Genomic DNA, 23625 nt, shown 5'->3' with positions numbered 1-23625 from the left:
TGACCATGGGGCCTTTGAAATGAAAAATGGTCAGTAAATGTCAATACAACCATGTAAAAAAAATAAAGATTACTTTTTCAGTATTAACATAATTTTCAGGATTACTGTGATTTTGTTTGTTTGAACATTACAAGTGATGGGCAAATAACTATGAAAGAGACTCCTACGTTTTTTATTATTTAAGAGTTTTGGACCCACTTTGTTTCACACACATATCAAGAGTTAACTCCTATTGGTGGCAGTAGGATAAACAAAAGTGCAGTCAAGCCCATTAGGTCTTAACCTAGTTTGCAATAAAGCTTTGCAAATTGCTGCTAAGAACCATCCTGGTTTACAACATTTAAAAACAGAACTGTGCCCACTCGGTCATGATGCACACACATTGTGCCTTTATGCAGTGGCAGCTGTTTCAAAGGGCATTTGCATCCAGAAGGAACAGTATTTCTAGCAGCATCACCTGATAAGGAGCAGTTTCTGTAACTCTACAGCAATCTGTTTATGGTTTTTGACTACAAGCTCAGGTCTGGAGTGATGTCATTAGCTGAGAATCTCCTCCAAGCTTCTTGGTCTTTTGACTGCCTTTTATTATATTATACCTCTCATGTACAGAGATCGGCCTGCAAATGGAAAGAACCCAGTATGGTTTATTTGTAATAACTCAATGTTATTTAAGTTTGTCTTACAACTTCAGAGCACTGGTATTTGCCATGCTCCCCATCAGTTTTGCAGGCAAAAATCTGCTGCTGAGAACACATGTTGAATCAATGTATTCCTGAACATCTGAGCAATGCACTGATAGATAAGAAAGTTCAAAAATCAACTTCATTTATAGTATTCAAACTATAAACTGAATTATTCCAGTAAATGCAAAATAACATGACATGGGAGTGAAGGGAAAACCAGCAACCTAGCTATAAGTAAGTTTCCCAGGAATTTACTTTCACCTTAACTCATACATATGTTTAATTCAAAGACCAACACCATCACTGTCATGCTCCTCCATAGGCTTGGGGAGAAATAATGTTTTCAGGCATTACATTACAGTTCTGAAGCTGTGCTCAAGTATGGATCAATGCCCCCTGGATCCACTATGACTTGGTATATGCCTCTTCACTAACGCCATGCACAAAGGACAGAGCAGTCATAACACTCCTCTGGTTCCCTGACAATTACAAATGCAGAACGGGAGAAGAACCCATAAATCAAGGACAGGACATGTGTTGCCTTATTCGCAATGACCACATACCAAGAAATTACAGATTCTTGAGAGTAACCATTATTTCTTCCTCAAGTACCTTCAGCATGGGTAGCACTGTACATTTCAGTATCCTTATAGTATAATAGGAATAAGAAACTTCAGTCTCTCAAGTTAACACTGTGTTCCTGACCCAAATATATAATCTTTTTCTTTTGTTTCTACCTGGTCTTGTCTGAAGCAAGCAGATCATATCAACTGCCCTTAGTGATCACTATTTTCACATAGGAAAAAAAATCCACCAAAAAAACCCAACCTATTTTTTTGCCACAACCTTTGCAAGGGCATGCTTCTAAGAACAGCCACCTATGGGTAACCACAGCCAAACAGCAGTCTGAAGACTGGTTGTAACCAATATATTCTGATACACATCTGGAAGAAGATGTTAATGCTTCAGCTACAAGTTAGCTCACATGAAGTTCTAATACCACTTGGGGACAAGGCTGCTTAAGATCACAGCATGTGAAGCAGGGAAAGGGAACTTCTGGCATTCTTCCCCTGCTCCAGTGTGGTTCCCTTCTCACAGGACACAGTCTTCCACAAACTTTCTCCTACATGAGTCCCTCCCACAGGCTGCAGCATTTCCCTAGCTGCTCCGGTGTGGGTCACCCCCACATGTTGCAGTCCTCCCAGAACTGAACTACAAGAGAAGGGGCTGCTTCTTCCCACAGAGTCCTGGCCTTCTTCAGCACAGCCACCTGCTCTGGCGTGGGATCCTCCACAGGCTGCAGGTGGGCATCTGCTCCACTGTGGACCTCTATGGGTGGTGGTGCGGTGGCCCTGCTGTCTCACCATGGGCTGCAGGGGGGCTCTGCACTGTCATACCCCAGCCCTCTCCTTTCTTTTACTAATCTCAGTGTTTGCACAGATGTCCACCTCACAACTCCTCCTCCCAGGTTCCCCTTCTTAAATACATTATCGTAGAGGCACAACTCATTGGCTTGGGCTTGGCCAGAGGCGGGTCCGACTTGGAGCCAGCGGAGCTTCGAGAAGCTTTTCACAGGGGACCACCACTGTAGCCCCCTCCCCCACTACCAAAAAACCCTGCCACTCACTCAAACCAGGACATGGTCAAATGAAGTATCATATGATGAGTGCAGGCCATGACTTCTTGAAATTCATTCGACACAAAAAGGCATTCTCAGCACAAAGTGGGAAACACTCTGAGAGAGGACTCCATGAACACCTGCAGCACTTTCTCAAAGTTTCAGGCAGGAGTAATTTTCTTATCTATCAGACAGCATTTTAAGGGCCTTGAATAGCTCTGGACCAAGCACAATTACATGGAAGGACTGAATCTGGAATACCAAGTGAGAAAAAGCTTAGGAGGGTTTACCTATTTTACATGCAATTAATAATTACTGATTTGGCACCAAGTGTGCAGACTTACAAGATCTCTTCCAGCAATGCTGTTGAGCTCCAAGCCCTGCACAGACTGTGGTTGAGCTGCCCCTGTCCATGGTACTCGGCCAACCACCCCTGGGTCCGTGACGGCCACCACGTGCAATGACTTTGGCTCTAGGTGGCACATCCAACGACACAGCTGTTATGTCTGGTTTGGAAGGACATATAGTTCTGTTGGCCAAAAGTTGGCTTTTCTGGTATGGATTAGCGAATAGGATTAGGCTTTCTTTCCTAATTTTGGAAGGCTCAACTCTTTCTACTTAGGTCTTTGTTCAAATGAGGCAGTGAGGCTAAAGCCCCTTGAAATGCCAATTCTGCCATCCATGAAAAGCAGCTAAGTCCAGCCTTTGAGAATGCAGGGCTCTTAGGTGTCATTCTGTTCCAGTGGAATCAAGTACAGAACATGAGTCTTTTTCTGACCGAGTCCTGCAGGGCAGGCAGGCTCCTGCCTTGACCAGCCTGGCAGTCCCAGTACTGTATGTATTCACAGGAGATCCAGTTCTCTGAGTTAACAGTGGTCTCAATGTCCTTCCCAACTTGTTCTTTTAGAATCCAGCATGGCTAAAGGTATGCATTACACAGGGGTGTATCTTACAGTCTTTCATGCATTCTGCTTCCTACTTGTCTACAGAGAGATCTAGGTAAAGGTGACATTCACAGTACATAACTTCGGACACCAAATACAGGAGCTCAGACTTCACAAGATGCCCCTAATATCGAAGAGAAAGCCTTGTTCTTTAACTAGATGATTCAGGGAACCATTAAAATCACTAAACACATAATGGTGCCATGGCTTTTTATAATAACCATCGACTGTGCCTATCAATTACAGCAATAAGCATGTCACATCACCAGGATTCCCAAAGCCTGAAAATGTGACATCTAGATGTTTATTCTCTCTGACTGTTGAATTCAGGAGCAGGTTGACAGGGGGTTTTCTGTCTGCTTCCTCATCTCATCCCCCTCCACACACACACCAAATTCAATGAAAGTCACTGAAGGACAAATACTTTTCATAAAGCTAACTATAAACCAGCTTATTCAACCTCTTCAAAGAGAGACAGAATAGACTCATTGTTTGAGGGAAATGACCATGAATATTCAGACTGAGACTCACTATCACCAGTGAATTTCTTGTCATAACTGACAAAGCATAAAGGTCTGAAGTAGTTTCTGCTGAGTTCCCCCTACTGTTCTTGAGGAACTAGTTCAGATTAAAATGAACTAAATTACACCAAATACTCAAGCCCCTTCTACGTGAAACTGTAAGCACAGACACACTCATGACCTCACATGGAAAATGGAAAAACAAAAGGTAACAGCAGATACAAAGCAAACTGCTCATCAGTGAGCAAATCCAGTTCAATCACAAAGGCATGTTGTGTTCTCTCTTGCTCAAGGAGTCTAGCTAACTACCTGAGACAAGGTAACTGGAATTAGACAAGACAAATCCTGCCCTGTAATCTAGCCGAAAGGGATTATTTCAAATGATACTTACTGCAAATATAACTGTCCTTATACACTCCAAATAACTGATACAAAGGCAAAATTCCAACAGACATCTCTGATAAACATTTACTTCTCAATCAGGTCTTGCTCTGCTAATTCATGATGATGTTACACAAGAACTCCACATTAGAACACTTCTTTAAATTCAAAAGATTTTTAGGTCAGTTCTTTGTATGTAAAAACCAAACAATTACACTCTGAGTGTAATTGGTTTAGAAGTGATCCCATCAAATCACATTAAAACAGCTAAAGACCAGAATAAAGCAACACAAGTTATTTTATACACCTAGCCAATAAAGTGCTAGTTTTCTATGTATTTTCAGTATTTGAAGTGAGCCATCAGCCTCATGAAACTAAAATTGAAGGCTCATTACATATGGGACAGGTATTGTTGCTTGTTACTAAAACTGCTTGATAGTTCCTATGAAAACACTCCTGGGTTAGTTGTCCATTATTTCCTCAAGTTTCAAGTTTGGACTGAAACATTTTCTCTGTGGTGTCTGAAGCAACACTTTCTTTTTTCATGGAAAATTTCTAACACTTATTTTATTTGGGGTGGGTTTGAGTTCTTTGGAAAACATGGAAAAATTATAATCTCATGTCATTGAAAAAGCTCACACAGATGACATTAAAATGTGTCCAAACTTTGTGTAGTTATAAGGTGTTGAAATAACTGCTGTTTGACTCTTAGAATAGTCTCTAACTGAACATATAGAATCAGCTGAAAACTCTGAATACTCCATCCTTGGAACTCGAAAGATCCCCATAATGTTTCCAGCTGCTGCCCACCAAGGAAGGACATGGCAATCAAAATAAGAGCAGGCAGCTTGTGAGGGTTTTTCAGTTTTGTTTTAAAGGAACTGTTTTGTTACCCATGTGGTGGGGAGGAGAATTCTGACCTGAACACCAAAGGAAACGAAATTTAAACCTAGAGAGATGTTCAGAGAAATGAAAGAGTTAAGGGAGGAACTCTGTCAGAAAGCGTGATCAGTGCCTGAGAGTTATGAAAAGAGATGAAGTGACTGGGATAAATGAGGGAAATAATGTGAAAGACTAAAAACTATTTGGCTGGAGGGCACACAGGGATTAGGACTGATGTGAGTGATGTTGAGGAAAGACATGGACAAAAGATAAGAGACCAAAGCTGTGACTACATACTTGATAGCGGTAGCGCAACACTCTCCCTTATTTGTTTGTCTCAGGTCAAACTCAGGTGTTTGCTGGCACAGGAGTTTGTGTCCCACCACTGAGAAGCAAAGTGAGTATTCAACAGTACTAAAAAAAATAATCCAAAACAATAGCAAAACATCACCTTTTCTGCCCATCCAAAATATCCACCTTTTCACATCTATTTTTCAGATAAACACATTCCTCTGTCAAGTTCATTACACCATCACACAAACACAGCTGTGGTGCCAGAACACAGGACAGACAGTGCAGAGGTGGGAAGAAGTGATGGGAAGAAAAGGTGTCTAAGCCATCTTAAACTGTTGAAGAAATTAATGTAAATGAATTTATGAATATTGATGAATGGATCACTGATGTAAATGAACTGATAAACTGATGTAGGTTAAAGGAAGTTGATGTGGGAAGGAGAAATGTATAGACAGATCAGAGAAAGAGAACTAGGGCAGGCTGGGCAAGAGTCTAAATGGGAAAAGAAGCCCTAAGAGCAAAGATTAAAAAGGCATAAACAGAAAGTACCATATCAAGTTTGAAAAAACATCTCAAGGACAAGCCCAAAACCAGCACTTAAACTTACTGAATCTTTCTGAATTCAGAGTATGTCTGTTTTCAAGCACCTCATTTCCTTATCTGCAACACAATGATAATGCTGCCCTTTCAGCTCTTGGATAACATTTAGTGACAAACCACAGAAAAATCTATGAGGAAAACAAACATTTTATAACAGAGTGTGCACAGCATGAAATAAGTCCCAAAGCCTTGAGAAGCACTGATGATAAGACGAGCTATTTAAAAGGTGTTCATTAAGTGCACAGGTATGGTGGTGCTCACTAGTTGAAGCAAAGCAGCTGTGGAAAAAGCTGTACCACTGTGTGATCAAAGACTGGATCAGCTTCCTCACAAAGGGGGCATGCATGTCTGTAAAGTAAGATCATACAGGGATTTCTTAATTTTCAAAACTTTTACTTATCAACCTTAACAGTATTATTAGTGCATTTGCCCATAATCATCTTAGAGAACATAAGAAACCTTTATCAAAAGCACATATAAAAGAATATTCTTAACAACCAATATAGATGGTTAATATATACTACAATTAATGTTTCCACCAGCGATATTAACCTAAATACTAAAAGCAAGCTTATGGTGACGCACTACTGAATTTTGGGAAGTTGGCAATCACATCTCAAAGTTGCATCCTTAAAAGCAAAACTTTTGCTCACTGTAGTGCCTGGGCAAGAAAACAGCCTCTGCTCCCTGAGACTGCTCTCTGCACCCAGGAGCAGGCTACCGAGATTCAGATCACCCAGGGTGAAAGTCTGCAGGGAGACTTGTTACTCCAGATACTTGAAGCTCATCACAAGCATGTGCTGTGTAACCCTGCTGCACCCAGTGCCAATTTGGGGCATAACTTTAAAAATGACAGAGCTCTTTCTGAAGCAGGGATTTGGAGTAAAAAATTAGGAAGTCAGGGCATGGCGGGGGCAGGGACAGAGACAGGAGAGACAGGCATGGAGGAAGTTGAGATCCTTATCTCTATATCTACTATAGCTACTATAGGTGATATAGTAGGAGGGAGGTTAAGTAGGAGGAAACAGGATATTGCCCAGTATTGGCAGAAGTCTTTAAGACCTCCCTGTCATTTAAATAAATCCACTTAAAACACACTATAGATATACTAAATCCTGAGTAGCACTTCAGCGACTCAAGACAATGCGCTGGAACAGCAGAGTCATCTGACAGCACGCCTCCCAGCAAACAGCAGTATTTTTAAAGTGTCTCCATTTCAGGGAACTGTGAAATGTCAAAAGAAAAAATAGTAAACTCCAAAAGAAAGTCTGTCCATCCCAGCCTTTCATTAAAGGCAACCCTTAGGATCTGCCCTTAAACAGTCATCTTTCCTGTGGGATGTTAACACTCTTTGGCTTCCTGGCAGCAGAGAGATCTTTCTTATGGAGACCCCCTCAGTAGCTCACATACCATTTTCCTTCCTTTAATGTACCTTTCAGGTCTGGTAGAACGTGGAGCCACTCAGGTGCAAACCTTAAACTCCTCCTCTCTCATCTTTTTCATCCAGAGACTTTCAGATTACTGAGCAAGTTCATACATTGACCCATCCTATAATTATTTTACTCATTGCTTTTTGGAAACACTAATCTGTGGGTCTGAATCATTCCAGCCTTTGTCTTCGTGCACAGCCCTGTGGTCCTCCCTGCTCCTGTACACCCTGAATACCACCCTCCCCCCATGTTGTCTTTAATCACTTTTCTCAACTCCAGGTGTGTGTGTGGGGAAAACCAAAGTACTTATATGGTTGGAAAAGAGAAGACTATTTTGTTTTTGCTGTCAACAAATTAAAAGAGCCAAAAGAAAAAATGACTTATTTTGCATGGCACCTACATCAGTAAACTCTCTTCACTAAAATCTCTTGTAAGAAACTTCAAAGTGATAAATTATTGAAAAACTCACCCTAAACAACAGAAGTACTGTATTTTTAGCAGCTAGTGCCAGCTGGTGCTCCTGTATCACTAGGGAGCAGGAGGTGGGCACAGCCTCCTCTCCTGGCTTGACAGCACAGGCTGGAATATAAATACCATCAGGAATTTAAATGGAAAAGTCTGGAAATGCCTCATACACTGAAAACAGGAAAAATCATTCTTGGCCAGAAATATGGTGAGAAAGAAATCATGTTACAATTAATAAATTCATAGTTTACCGATCCCCACTTTCTGTAAAACTTGGAGGAATGGGATAAACCTGTGCTTCCCCCCACTAGCAGGCAGGGATTCCCTCTGGCTTGCAGAGGGAAGATGCAGTAACCTGCTTCTCCGTGGCATCTTGGCTTTGCTGCCTCTCCAGGTCTGCTCACCCCCCACCCGTGCATCCACTGACAACCTCCTGGGGAGTGGGAGGACACCAGTCCACATTCTCCTCATCACCATCAGTGGCTCCAGTCCTGTGTACGGGAGGTGGCAGAGGGGGGAGAGGAGGAGGGCAGTAAGTAGCAATGACAGATAGTAAACTGGTCCTTATATTCCACTACAAAGTGGCAAAAAGAGTTTCCAACTTTTCTCATTCAACCTGTGTAAACATGCAGCTATTAGCTAGTTCTGCCTTCCCAAGCGGTATGTGCTATTCCTTCTGTGCTCCTTGGGGCTATGCAGATGCAGAACAACAGGCAAACAGAAACCCTCCACAGCAGCAAAGAGAAACGTTAATATTCCCATACGCTCACTAAGATTATTCCTCACTGTCATCAGTCTATGAATATTGTACAGTTTTTCTTAGACACATATGTATGAACATAGCATTTATGATAAGTTAATAATTAATAATGTGCTAATACATGTAAGTCTTATGGCTTAGCTTTTAAATTCTTGAATCTATGTTTTTTTAGTAGCAATCAGAGCCTTAAAGCAGGTCACTGTCTCACGCTAATGAAAATTAGTATTTTAAGAGTTTACAGTCCACTGCTCCAGTTTTCTGATTGCACCTATGAGAACATGATCGATAAAAATGCATACGCATGCACATTTGCAAAAAATCCAGACAGACAGGGCTAAGATGTAACTTAAATCAAACATCTGGATATGGAAATTAACTCTGAAGACATTTGAAAACTCTGATTTTTGACACATCCTTATGTTACACAATAATCACCTTCATGGAATAACAGTCAGGACTTTCTAATTATCCTACACATTTGACCCTACATGTCCCCCTCCTCCTTTAAAGTCCTTAATTTTCCCCGCTTCTGTATCAGGATAGAGCACTCTGTGTGGCAGCCTAGCAATCACCATTACAAATAGCTGTGGAAGTATCTAATCTTGAAATGGGAATAATCAAACACTATTTTTCAACCATATTTTACTGTGTTTTATGTGCATATATTCAGTACAAGTAATTCACAATGAAATCGCCAGCAGCCGCATACTTTGTGCAAGAGTTCATGTCTGTGCTGGCTTATGAATGTCTTTATTTTATGCACATTTTCTCCCTCTCTAATGAATCAGTGTTTGGATACTTTCAGGCTAAAAGATTACTAGAAAAAGGCAGAAATACGCTGTAATATGCTCCTACTAGTTGGAATCGGTACATTGTTTTCAAGGCTTGTTCATGAAGTTTGAGTAGTTAAATCATATAACATCCACTATGGCTTTAAAGGCCCCTGGGACTACCATCCAAGTACTTATTTTTTGCTTAGTAGTTAAGGATGTGCATTTTTCATGGTTCAGTTCCTTGTTTTACACGGGGTCTGCATAGCCTGAGGTGTCACTTTTCATGGGAATTTCACAAAGCATAAAAAAAATTACACAAAACCTAAGGATTCTTTTTCATGGAGAGAGAAAGCAACAGAAAGCCTCCCAGCCTCTGTCAGCTTTAAAAACAAGGGAAATCCATAATTTTATGGTGGTGTTATTGCTGAATTCCGTGTAGACCATGAGAACCCTATATCCTCCTCACGAGCAGTCCCAACATGAAAGGTCATTTCATGTAACGCACAGAGCAAGGAACAGCTCCGTTTATTTGTAGATGTGTAAATTACTACAGAGTGGTTAAACTTTTGAACTCAAATTTGCTTCAGTGCCAATTCCCATCCCAGACTGGGAGGACTTGTACTGTATGCTCTGTGTTAGAACCAGCTGGCCCTGCTTCCAGATGGATCACAGATCAGAATCACATCCAGGCAGAAGGGAGGGAGGAAGAGGAAGAAGAGAGCAGTGCTTGCTCCACAAACTAAGGAAAAGCTTCAGGTTGTGTTTGGTAGGAAACTCTGTGTAATGCATGCATAGATCTGAGTTCAATAAATATAATTTTAAAATATGCAGATGAGAAATGGAGAAAGGAAATATTAAAGGCATAGAGAGGAAAGCAAAGAGGATGTTTTCCCTCTTTTTAAACTGCATGGTTTCCAAGGTCAAGCTCTCCCAACTACCATTGTACAAGTAAACAAATGCATTTAGTCTTAAAGAGATATTTGCAGAAGTGAAAGAGGATTCAGCAACTGAGCCAAAGAGGTTTAGTGTTTGTATTATTGATCATGGGGAATATAACGTGCCCTTTTTTCTGGTAAAATGAAAAGCACTATAATCTCATTATTTCTAATTTAAAGAGTTCATGAATCAGGTCGCCAAATCCAATCGTATTTTTTTCATTTCATGACTTTTCAAGACACGTAAAGAGGCACATCTTGAGCTTTCTGCACACATGTAGCAGGAAGAGGTACTGAGCCATCAGGTATAGGTCTGATTTTTCTGGGACTGTTAATTTTGGTACGAACTACAACAACTGGCACCTGCAAAGCTCACTGAAGGAAAGCTGGCAGCACAGCCCATTTCACAAAGGGAGATGGCATGGCTACATCACAGTAGCTAATCTCAGCAGTGCTACTCATTAACAGGTCTTATGAGCACAGGTACACTAATTTGCTACTAATTTGCTAACACAGCTGTGGTTTGTTTGGTTTGGTGTGTTTTGTTTTGGTAGTGGTGGTGGGGAACCTAGGTTGTATCTCTATGTGGAGATGCCCCATACTATGTGGGCATAACAGCTTCCACATGGAGTTGCCAGCTGTTGGTATGGTTTCATGGCACTGTAGTCTGATGTCCAGCATAAAATGAATGATATGAATGTTCACATCCCCACAGGACAAGTGTCTAACTCTCATATGCTTTCTGAAAGACTCAGTGGAAAGATCAAAGAACTGTATTTACAGGGAGACAGAGCCTGCAAGTCTCTCTCAGAAGCCACACTCCTAAGTAATCAAGCTTTAGGCACTTGATTTCTCTTTAAAGCACGGACTGTTCTACAGTTACTTCGAGATCAGCTAGGAATTTTACATCATTTTAAAGGACTGCACATAAGAAGTCAACTTGAATACTGTAGAAATAGGTGTAAGAACTTCACAGTCACATGAATACCTGCACACTGAAGGTTAAGAGAAGGAAGTCAGGAAAGTTTTCATACTTGGCTTCAGGAAAAGAAAGAAATGTGAAGGTAAGCCTAACCATGTGCTGTCTGTTCCTATTTACTTGGGGCTGGGATACTTTTCTACAGCTGGAAAACTTTAAAACAGTTCTGTTCACAACAAGCCAGGAATAACGCAAAGGTATGCACGATACACAGTATTAGCTCCATTTTCACTACTAAACTTACATTACTAACATCCGTTTTACTGCTGTGGTACCAACCCAGCAAGACACGTCTATTTAGGATAGACGTAGCCTCTCACAGACCTTATTTCTAGTCTTTTGATATTTACACAAACCCTGCTGATGACACATTACTTCACATACATTTACTACAGGACGTGCTTCCCCATGCTAAATGCTTTGTAATACCTAACTGTTAATGCAAAAGGCTAAAGCTGCACAATCTATCAGGGTGAGGAAGGAAAATTCAAGAGCACTGGAAGTATTTGCATCCTTGTAATAACGAGGGGATTTTTTGATAAAAACAGCCAGCCGATTCCTGGGAATGGATCATCCCTGTGTTACAGAGAGCGCACTTATAAACCCCAAGTATTCCTAGCAGCAGTTGGCCTGATGCAGAAATGCCACCAGCTCGCTGATAACTTCCTATCTGGCTTTCAGAACAAAAGGGTTATCAGCAGCAGCTTCCACTGCCTGCTTGCAAAACCTCACCCTCACCTTCGACTTCCTCTAGCTCCTTGACATCTTCAGGCATACAGTATCCCAGTGACAGACAGTAACCAGATGGTGTTTTACCATCCAGCACTGAGTCTCTTCAGGAATTTAATCTCATTTCCCAGAATACACAGCAGCCCTTCATTCTAAAGTTGGCATGCAGGTGGTATCACATGCCTCTGGCTTTATAAATAGGCCTAACTGTCGGTGACTTTGGAACACGTCTGTGATTGAGCCGTTTGCCTGTTGCTTTAGAAAACCTGACCCCTTGCCTGGGCGTTCATCAGCATCATTCTGACAGACTCCGGTGGTTCCTGTGCACATTCGGCCACCCTGTCAAACAGCTTGGCGTCTCCTAGTTCCAACAGCAAAATCACTTTCTGCTTTACAACCAGTATCTCTTGCAACAATTTCTTTCCACTTTGTGTTGTTGTCAGCTATGCTATACTGATTAATTAAAAGCACATGCAAAATACAGATTTAGAATTAACTTGCTTCAGTAGGAAGCAGAGGTTACTAAATGGGTAACTACCCAGATACGGCTACATCCTTTCCTTCCATCTATCCCCCTGCAAAGGTTGATTCCCATTTACTGACTAGAAAGGTGAGGAACTAAAAGGTTCCCCCATCCTTGTCCCCCAGAGTGGGATCAGAAAGTGTCAGTGGGCCTGTGATAGGAAAACCTACAACTGGTTCTACTACAACCTAGTATTCTGTCTAGATTATTCAATTAAGTGGAAATTATGGAAGTTTTGGCTATACTGTCCCTGGAGGTATTTAAAAGAGGTGTAGACATGGTGCTTAGGGACATGGTTTAGTGGTGGACTCGGGAGTGTTAGGTTAATGATTGGACTCCATGATCTTAAGGGTCTTCTCTAACCTAAATGATTCTGTGATTCTACTTATCTTTAATTTGAGATTATGATAATTGTTTGGGGGTTTGAGAGAGAGGAGTTAAAACACAAATATTGCCTCAAATAATAACTCCTAGGCTCCTTCAAGCACTTGTGTTCCTTTATTTCTTCTTAAAAAACCAGAACACTAGCAATCCAAAACCACCAAACAAAATTAAAACCATCTCTCACCCAGTCGTTAAACTCAAATTCTTATTCCCCATATAAGCACACTGTTCTCACTAAATCAGAGAGCTGCATCCAAAAGCTGAATTTGATTCAAACAGTCTAGTATGAGCACAGACTGATGTCCCATTTTTTCCCTCAGCCTTAGTTCTTTGAAATTTTGCACCACAGCCAGGTCAAGGCCTCTTCCTGTTTGGATTGGACACCTGGCTTGTGCTTTCAGACCACAAAAATTAACTCTAGCTTTTGTCTAATTATGGACACCTCTAAATACTGATTTGAATCCATAAGGAGACAGTTAGGGATCCAAGCACACAAATACACTCTGCAAAAGAGTCTGAATGACATTTTGACAACCTCCTCACTGGATGTGAGGGACAGACAGGACAGGATCCCACCAGGCAGAGCTTCTCACATCATGGTGTCAGCAGACTCATCCCTGAACCCTGATATCTCACTTATTCAGTATATTTTTAAACCAATTAAACCTTGGTCTATACAAGCTGCTTTTGTTTCTCACCCTCCCAACAGCACTGGCGAAATTAACAGAAAAGAGAGACTACCATAATTCTACCAATTATTTAATTTGTCTGTGCTCAGCCATAGCATTTCATGTGTTGCTTTCTCATTCTGTGCAAGGAACAGAAGATCTCAAAATTGTATCCAAAACATCCTCAAAATTACGATAAGATTTATATTAATCCTTATCAGTTGTGGATATTTTCATCTATTTTAACCCATTTCCATTTATTTTTTAATATTTAGGAAACATCCACCACACTGCAATCTTGTAACTGGGACAGAAGCTTTTAACTTCGGTGTTATGAGTGAAGTTCATCATCCTTATGGATCATTGTCACCAAAGGGAAAAAAAGGAAGGGGGTGGGGGGTAGGAAAGGAAAGCAAGCCTGTTCCTGTGAGGAAAAAAAAAATCCCCCAAAACACACAGTTTCTTCAGATGTCCATAATAATTAAAAGGAATATCAAAGAATAAATTTGGGCCAAAGAACTAATAAGTAAGGAAGAATGAAAGCTGTTTTCTGAACTAGTTTTTCAGCAGAGTAACTCTCAAGAGAAGCCCTGGCTTCTGTTGGTTTAGGGCCTGTAGGCTATACACTGACAAAAGGGAACACTTTGGGAAAGGTACTGTCAAACAACCCTAGTTCAGGGGACCCGAGCAGAAATAAACAGTCACTCCTTAGCACTCGTCAATAAACTGCCTAGATTTCTCAGTATTGTATGTAAAAGCCACACTTATCTTCTCTTCACTTACCCATTAAAACAACTAAAATTTTCATGACTCATATTTAGTCATTTTTTTTGGCAGCTCGGTCTGGCTTGAACCAAATCAAATCCACTGCGCAGAAATTCACAACCAGGAAACACTAGAGCGAAACAACACAGACCTCTGGAAAAAGAAAAGCAATGTCCTCAAGAAATAACTTGTACTTGGGAATGCACTGAACCTCCTACAAGCCTTACGTATACATTTATTTCCAACCTATTTTCCCTCCCAGGTCCAAAGCTATTTCTTGAAGAGTGAAGGCAAACAAGTTCACAAGAAACACTCAAAAATCGCTCAGTCAAGATGATGGGCAGCCCTGCATGGGCGAGCCCTGGAGGTGGAGGAGGCAGTGCCATGCCTAAGGTTGTCATTTACTGTCACAAGCCTTCAAGCTGGGTTAGGATCACAGGAGGAAAACAGTGAATTACACTGAAGGTGCTGGAGAAATGTAGCCAAAATATAGAACTAAGGAGAAATTCGATCTCCTTATGATTCAGGTTAAATGCAGTGAAAACAAGGAGGATATACTCCACTTCAAAAGAATCTGCAGAACAAGGACACCACAGCAGTAAGGCACAAAAATTCTAGACAAAGATGACCTTTTTTTTTTTTTTTTTAAAAATCTCCATAACTTAACAGTGAGTTTAAAGCTTATGGGACCACCTCAGTACTAACTATGATGTATCTTTAGTAGAATTTATTCACCTAATTCAGCAGTACTCCGGGTTTAGTAAAATGCAGCACTGCAATAATACACAACTGTCACAAAAAAATCCAACCAATCGCTATGGTCTTCCAAAAATAATATACCAGAAACACTCCTACATGACGTATTTAACGTTTCTTTTCAGCACCCTCCTCAATGTATTTGGATAAGCTTGTCTGGCTACACTGTACTTCCAAACCTCTCTTTATCTCATTGCACACGCAGACCTATTCAGAAAGTACATGCTGGCTCCTGGAACTGCAAACCAGCTGACATAATCTTGGAGTTGTAACAAGCTTTGGACTTCCTGAAAGACAATCAAGACCAATTTAGTTTCTGAAATAAAACCCACATCACACAGAAAAATCATATTATTGTAAGAGATGCTAGGATACACTACCCAAACTTGAGATTCATGCATCAGCAAAATGGGGGAGAAAAAGACCTCATTTCAGAAGGTACCAATCCCTAAAAGCATCATCTTAAAATAAGGTTTTTAGTTTATTTGGAATACTTCTATATGGTTAGCTTTTGTTGTTGTTGTTTTGTTTGTTTTATATTTATTTTGAACAAGTTGTAATCACTTCTTAATGCAAAAAGATGAGTTTGCAGTTTCCTTAGTATAATGCTGTGGACACTGGCACTAAGGCTCTGTTCTATCTTCATTGAATTCAGTGGAAAATCTCTAAGTTCTGACCACGGACACCAAGCTCTTGATAGCTAGAGAAGCCACAAGATGAAAGAGACCACTGTGATCTCTCTGAATGCTGGATGCATTAGGGTATATCTTAGTAACATAGATAACATTTCATTCGTGTTTAAAAAAAAAAATAGGAAAGAAAAGAAAAAGAAAAAAGCAATCAATGTGGAAGGAGGTTTTCATTCTTCTCAATTCATACCTGGATGATGTCAGATGAGATCTCAGTAAGATGAAGGTACATGCAATACTGTGGTGAGATCTCTCAGATGTGACTGATTTCTCTGCTATCAGCAGATCATTCTGTCCTCTGCGAGGCTCAGCGCCCTGGACCTTATCTGACACTGGAGCAGAAGAGCTGCAGGGCTAGCTAGTGTTTGAATTATGAGGCCACTTACACTTTACACCACTCAGGTAGGGTAAACATCTATCAGGCTTCCTTGTTTCGAATATTCAATATTTGGCTGCAAAACCCAGCTGAAGGGCAAAGACGTCATCCAATCACACTAGGTCAATGCTGAGCTGATAAAGGAGTAAGCCCCTACACTGAAGGCCAGACTGTCCTATACAGAACCTTTATTTTGCTTCCAGTCTGAATTGTCTGAGAGCATCTACAGCCTGTTTTCTCCCAGAAAATTTTTCTTTCAGCTGTAAAGTAAGTCTTTTTCCTTTCATGTTTCTGTGTCCTTCTCTAGTTCCACTGTAGTTAATAGTCTTTTACTTTTGAGTACATACAAGCTATTCAAGTATTGAATATATAGAAGCTATTCAACTATTCAAGTACATTTATATCACTGCACAACTACTGACACAGAACATAACTTCTTTGGTACTGGTTTGGTTTCTTTTATATCCTTGAAAGCTGATATTTGTGCAGTCTAATCTCCAAGTTCTTTGCATGAAGCCACACTTACTATTTGCATCCTTGCTTTCTATAACTTAGTGTTTCTGGTTCTTACAAAATCCTTCTCCTTATTTTTGAATTTGTTTTACTCCTCAATCCGCAGTTTGAGTTTTGGCAGCTAAATACATCAAAGTGACATTTTTAAAGACAGCTATGTATGTCACTCTAAGAAAATTCAAATGAGCAATCCACCACAACTATGCATTCATTAGTGCTCTCTATTTACTATGAGATCATCCAGCAGCAAAGATCCCTTAGTGTGACTGTTCTCCTGTCACTCATAACCCGTTCCAAATACTGAAGGAACTCTCTGAATTTGCAGCCTGGGTTTCCTGGTCAGATGAAAATCACACGCATTCGTTTGGGCCACAATACAGTAAAGCAGCTTTCTAACCCTGTAACACACCTTTTCTGCATCACTCTCCAAAAAGATAACTGGCAAAGGTAGGGTTAAGTGCAAAGAACAGAATGTAAACCTCTGATTACCTCTTTAACTCCAAAATATCAGATAGCTAAAAATTGTTTCCAGCCAACTGACCTTAAGATATGACTGTCTCACTGTTTATTCTATAGTTACTAATCACACTCCAAGAAGTTATTTTGTTATGTGCCCTTTGACATTTACAATTATCCAGTGAATGCTTTAGAAAACCTTTTCTTTCTTAGAATTACAGATTTTCAGTATAATCTACAAGAAAAGTTGGACAATGGAGAGACTATCAATATTTAGATTTTCCAATTCATCCTACTCAGCACTATTAATCCCCCCTTAATCTTCCTGCATAACATGCAAGAATAGGGACCAAACTGAGAAACAGGTTCCAAGACACTTAACATGGCAAGTTGCAGCAGACCTGTTAAAGCTTCAGAGCAATAAAAACAACTTTTGGATGCGTTTCATTTACCTCTCAGGATGTAGTTCTGATAATTCTGGTCGGCCTCTGCTCCCACTTTGATTAAGCAAGTCAGACCTTCAGCGACAACAAACTCATGAACCAAGTCCTTGTCATCCTGCCACAGGGGAAAGGAAAAGCTGTGTTAGAATTTTGAAAGACAAAAACCCGGATATATCATAATGTAAAACCAAATGCATACCTGCAACATTGACTTTATGTTTCAGATGATGTAAGCAAGTTGATATGGAAGTTGTTATATAGAAGACCAGAAGCAGAATTCTTAATTTTAAAATCAGAATACATCAATGCAAAACAAGAAAAACCAAGCTCTTACGTTTAAGTCAGCCTCGGAAGATTAAAATCAGTAAAATATGACTTTTGATTTTTTCATTAAAGGCTTGCAGACATTCTCGCTGATACTAAAATCTCATTATATCACATAAACAGACATCCTTATAGCCTTAGCGTGTCAGGATCAACAGGATAAGTCCATCTTTATGCCTTAGCATAATTCCAGTTTCAATATTTTAAGTGCACTCAGTAAAACTTTAAAACTGGTGTTTATTGCAATGTATATAATAATGTAATATATAATGTAATATATTCATTATCTTAACATAATATTAATTCATTATATTTAGAATGAGAAAGTATAGTGTTGAATATAAGAACACTAGTAGATAATATTCTCCTTGTGATGGAAAACACAGCAAATTTAAGAGAAAATACTCCTTAGTGTTTCATGGGAGTTTATACTCGTTGAAGTGACTCACTTTTTTTTAGTCATCAGGCCTTTACTCAGTGCGGTAGAATGACCCCATATCACAGGTATATATGATATCAGGGAGAGGAGGACTTTGCTGGGTGCTACATGCATATTACAATGCCAAGGGACTATAGAGCACCATATCTAAAGCTTGCCTTCTCTTACAGAAGGCTCATGTAAACAAACAGGAGGCTACTAGAAACTTGATTAAACAGCACTTAATGAATTAGGCATACAAATTAAGCACAAAACCAACTTAAAATATTAATGGAGGAGAACTACTCTGTGGACAATCACAGTTACCGAGTCCCTTTTGAGCATTTTTAAAATATGCTTTCATACACAATAGTGTATTAGATGTAAATTTCAGCCTTCCAATAACGCAGCCCTGAGAAGCCAAGGTGCAGATAGTAGATAGTTTTGTTGGGCGTGATTTCTTAATTCACTGCAAATGAATTCACTTAGAAAACTGCCAAGGGAAATAAAATAATCAAGTCCCTTTTAGTGAGACAGTTCACTTACTGCAGATTTCTTTCAGCCTGACAGTTTCTTATGAATTTCCTTCTCGCACCAGAGCTAAGTTACATAATTCTTAAAGGCTGACCAAATGGGATATTTAAAATCGTAAGGTTATCTAGCAATTTGTGAGAAATTTAGAAATTATGAGAAAAAAAACACTGTTTAATGTTTCAGAAGATCAAATTTGCTACAACAATTTAAATATCTATTATAGTCATGTGTAGATACACAACTTTATCATGCTAAAGTTGATTTATCCTTTAAAAAGTATATAAGGAGGAAGCATACAATCACTCCCACATCTTTGCAAAAGTATATTGTAAAACCCCAAAATAGGTAAGATAAAATCCACCACTGTGCACACTTGAGCTAAAAATGTTATTTATTTCTTAGTCTCAATGTTTTATTTTTTGAGGATGCTATTTTTTTTTCTGTAGATAGATAAAAGCCTTGATAATGTTTTCTGAAGAGCTAGGAAGTTTACAAACTCCCATGTCAGACCAGGGCACTACAAGATACAAGCACACGATTTTATGAAGACAACAAAATTCCTTTGCCATACTCAAAAGACAGTGGGATTACTGGTAAAGCAGAGCTTTACAGATGACACTAATTACATTGATTTCCTCTGTTATACATAACAGTGTTTTAACGGTGCATGCACAGATCCCCTTCCACTACAGCCCACCAGGGAATTCCCTTTGCCATTCCAGAAGAGAAATGAAGAATTAAGAAGGCTGTTTACATTGAGCAGCTAAGGGCACCTTTACAGCAGGAGACCTCTGGCTGGCACTGAGGCTGCTGTATGTTTGGCCAAGTCGCCAACCTAAAGAGAATGTCCTGATGCATGGGGCGGGAGGCTAGGAAGGGGCATGGTCAGCCAGGGCACGTGGACCTCTGCCTGTCCCATTCCAAGCAGTGGCCTCTGGCAAAGCCCTTCCCAAATGCCACTAGTCAGAGGACTGAACACTTAACTTCAGATAAATTGGTTCAGAATTAATTTGTGCAGCAAGTGATGCCAAAATTCACATGGTGAACTGCCAGAACAACATTTTACAACAACTGGAGTCCTGGAAAAATAAGAAAAGGACCCAAGATAAAATGCTTTCTGACGATCATAGCTGTGTTTCAGGTTCACTCCCCCAAACCTTGGGGTGCCTGATTTAAAATCAAGCAACTCCAAATAAATACATAAATAAATATTCATGCATGCAATACACAGATCCAGATCACACTGGGTACCAAGCAACATATTCAAGCTCACCTTGTACAATGGAGAGCCACCTCCAGCAGCGCAGGGAGGCAGAAGCATACCCAGGGACCCCAGAGGAGTCTCCTCCCTGGCCATCAAGCAACTGCTCCCTCCTATACATCCCTTTGTATATGGTGTTTTTAACTCAAAGAAACTTGAGTAACCTCTTGTTCTTCAAGAATTTTGGATCTTGTTTCTCCTAAAACTCAAGAGAGAGGAACATAACCCTGGGATTTGTCAGGTAAGCTTAAAGTATATTCAGGTTTCAGGTAAACTAAGGCTACACACCATGGTAATTCACAAGGACTACGCATGCCTGGAAACTAAGTTACTCTGTATGCCAAGGTCAATGGTTAAACATTCCCTGCTACTAAAGAGAGATGGTGCCAGATTTCCCCAACCCAGAGTGGACAGTGGTGGGAACAGGGGCAAGGGACAGAAAGCACAGGAGTATGCAGAATTTAGAAAAAATAACAGAAATTGGTAGCATAGTGCAGGATCAAGAAAGCTGCAGGAAAAACATCCTCCAAAATAGTTTTTCTACAAATCTGATGACAAACAGATGCATCTTTTGTTGGACAACACCATTGTCTAATTTAAAGAAACAACATATGTAACATTATAAACTATTGAGTGAAATAACCACAATTATTTTTTCAGATGGGAATGGTGTCCTAGCTCAGAGCACACTTTTTTGTCTTCAAATAGCCTTTGTTAAATAGTTGAGTAGACATTTTGACTTTGAATCAAGTGTGTCTGCACCATCCTTGAGAAAAAAGTAAATCTATTCTGTATTGACTCACAGTCAAAGAAGCACGACTGGAAAAATAGGAAGGAGGAGGAATAACTGTGGTCTGCAGATTCTGACATTTGTTGATAGACCTAACATGCCTGTTTGGGAAAAATAAAAGATGTTCGGATGATACAAAAGAAAATGTCGCTATGCCAGGGAAGTTAGCAGTAGTTCAGCTTCAGAGACATTCAGGTCAACCCCAAAAACAAAATAAATTTTTTAACATCACATAGTCATTAAGGGCTGTTGATATTCAGTGAAAGATAAAAACTGAAATACCCATTACAACTTTAAGATATTCCCCATAATCTTAAATAGTAAATGCATATTGGAGTATCATCTGAGGAAAAAAATAGCATTTAATTCTCAAAATACCTCATGCTAAAGATCTGTTTTGTATTGGTGACTTCTTTTTTTTAAAAAAACAAGGACCTTCCCAAAGCAAATTGTGAGATCTGCCTTCTGGAACTATTTCAAAGCAGCCGAAGGAGTAAACCACTACATCATGGAGTCGCCCTTGACTGAAAGGAGATATATTGCAGGGAAACAGCAGAGGAAATGAAGGGGATGAGGGACTCTAACCAGACTGCTTTTGGAAAGCACTGAATAAACAAATCAAACCTGAATTTAAGAAAGGCTTTTAAGGTACTTCTCCTTTCCCAAATAAAAAGGAAAAAGAAGGTGTAATGAAGCAGAGTACAAACACATCATGCTCTAGACATAAATCTGAACTCGGTACATTATCTGTCCCATCATGTATATACGATGAGAGGAAAGAAGCAAATATCTGGAATGTGAAGCAAAAGATGAAAGACATCCAAGCCCATGCGTTCCACATTGAAAGGAGAATGTTTACATCAATTTTGGTCTAGCATAATCTTTTCAGACCCATTAACTCACTGACTTGCCAAGTTAGGTGACCTCAAGAGTAAAGGCTACTCTCTAGCAGTGGTAAGAGGTTCAGGTTTCCAGGAAGAGAGCATTCATTGTACAGAATATATGGTGTGTGTGTGACAATGATATGTACAAGTAGCTGCCGCATGTGTGTGATAACAGTTAAAAGGAGGCAGGGAAAGGTTGTCATTTGCTATGGAAATGGACTCCTCTGCTAATATCACAAAGATTTATGACCACTTAATCAGCAAGCATCAAGGCCCTGATGAGAAAAGCAGCAAAACACAGGCAAAGCTCTCTAAGCTTCCTGCTAAGCTCCTGCAACCGTAAAGATTGTGCAGTGACACAAAAGCTGGCTACTTAAAGTCTTTATGAAAAGATACCACTGGCCTCCTCAGATAACTATATTTTACACGTTCATTCACAGACTTAGAACAGATCATGTCTCTTCCTTTCTTCAGGCATCTCAGAGGAAGAAAAAACAAGGTAATATATGTCGCTTTGTAATGGAGTTCTATTTTTGTCCAAAGTATAACTAAAAAGACATTAAATATATTAAAACTGATGAGATTAAAGCTTGCTTATATGGTTGACAACATGCACAAATCATACTTTCACCTCCATAACTCAGCCTAGCTATTAGAAAGACCCCACAAACCCTGTGATGAAGCAGTCTATACAATATACTCATGTGCTATTAGCAGAATAAGAAGTGTAGGCGGGATTCCCTTATTTCCTACCAGTTCTCCTGTCTCTGTATCATTTGATATATTCTCTAATGCAGTTTTGTGGGGTCTTATCTGAAGGTGGAGGCTGAAGAGTTTTTCAAAGAACGACACTTTGCAAGAATGCATCTTATCTGATGTGCGGCTTCCACGTGCAAAGATAAATTGTTTACATACTGTTAAAGATAAATCTTTCTGAAGCCTGCTATTTCTGCAGACCATATGCTTGAAAACTTTTACCCAGAGCATGATTACTTTTATGCCACAAGAAAGTGCTTCGCTTCCTAATAAGAATCAAGGTTTTGGAACACAGTTTCTCAAGGGAATTTTTTTTTTAAAGTTAACAAGTACTGCTGAAAGCTCCTTTCCAAGTATTTGGGGAAACTGAATTAGTAACTGAATATTCACATTTGGATATGCACATACATATTTCTCTCTTACGTGGCTAACAGCTGTACAGAGTACTGTCTTTCCAAGGAATCATAACAAGATGCTTGCCTATGAGATTTCCACCAAGGAGAACCTAATTTTTATGTTTTTTCCTTTCCTTTCATAAGCTATCCCATTGTTTCTGGTTGCCTGAGCATTCCCATACTTAATCCTATGCTGTAAAATTCTCTCCTGCTTCTGTTAAAAAGTTAAACATTGCACATTTTATAATGTTCACTTCTTTAAATAAGGAACCATGGGGTTCCCCAGCCTGTGCTCTCTACAGGACAAATTACTGAGTGAGCCAGCAATCACATTCTGTACCGACCAAACTTTCCAGAATGCAAAAATTGCAATAATCCAGCCTAGAAGTGAGAACAGCATAGGCAGCCGGGGTACCAGCCATAGCCACAAGAATCTACTTGCTAAGCTTTGCCTATGGGCTTACAGGAGGGGATTGCATTCACATCAAGCTCCAGTGGTTGACACACTCGATCCTCTGTCTGAGGAAGAGCTTCCCTTTCTGCTCTGTCACTCTACAACAGCCCCATTAAGAGAGATTCAGACTTTGAATCTCAGGCCAACTCCGATTTTGTCTGTATACCAAAACCAGTAACTTCACAAAGATGTACTGCATTCATGTTGTAATGATGTGATAATTCACCTAAGCAAAAGACAAC

General features: G+C 39.9%; 1 protein-coding gene across 10 annotated transcripts in view; it reads right to left on the bottom strand.

Moving 5' to 3' along the window:
* FHOD3 (formin homology 2 domain containing 3) overlaps positions 1-23625 on the bottom strand; it is a 415016-nt gene that overhangs the window by 185841 nt on the left and 205550 nt on the right. For all 10 annotated transcript variants that reach the window (XM_074875159.1, XM_074875167.1, XM_074875176.1 and 7 more), the window contains exon 5: positions 17577-17682. In XM_074875159.1, coding sequence (XP_074731260.1) covers positions 17577-17682 — 106 coding nt within the window. The remainder of the gene's footprint in view (positions 1-17576; positions 17683-23625) is intronic.

Source organism: Strix uralensis, chromosome 1 (assembly GCF_047716275.1).
Source record: "Strix uralensis isolate ZFMK-TIS-50842 chromosome 1, bStrUra1, whole genome shotgun sequence".
NCBI classification, from domain to species: Eukaryota; Metazoa; Chordata; class Aves; order Strigiformes; family Strigidae; genus Strix; species Strix uralensis.
This window is presented reverse-complemented; position numbering and strand designations above follow the sequence as displayed.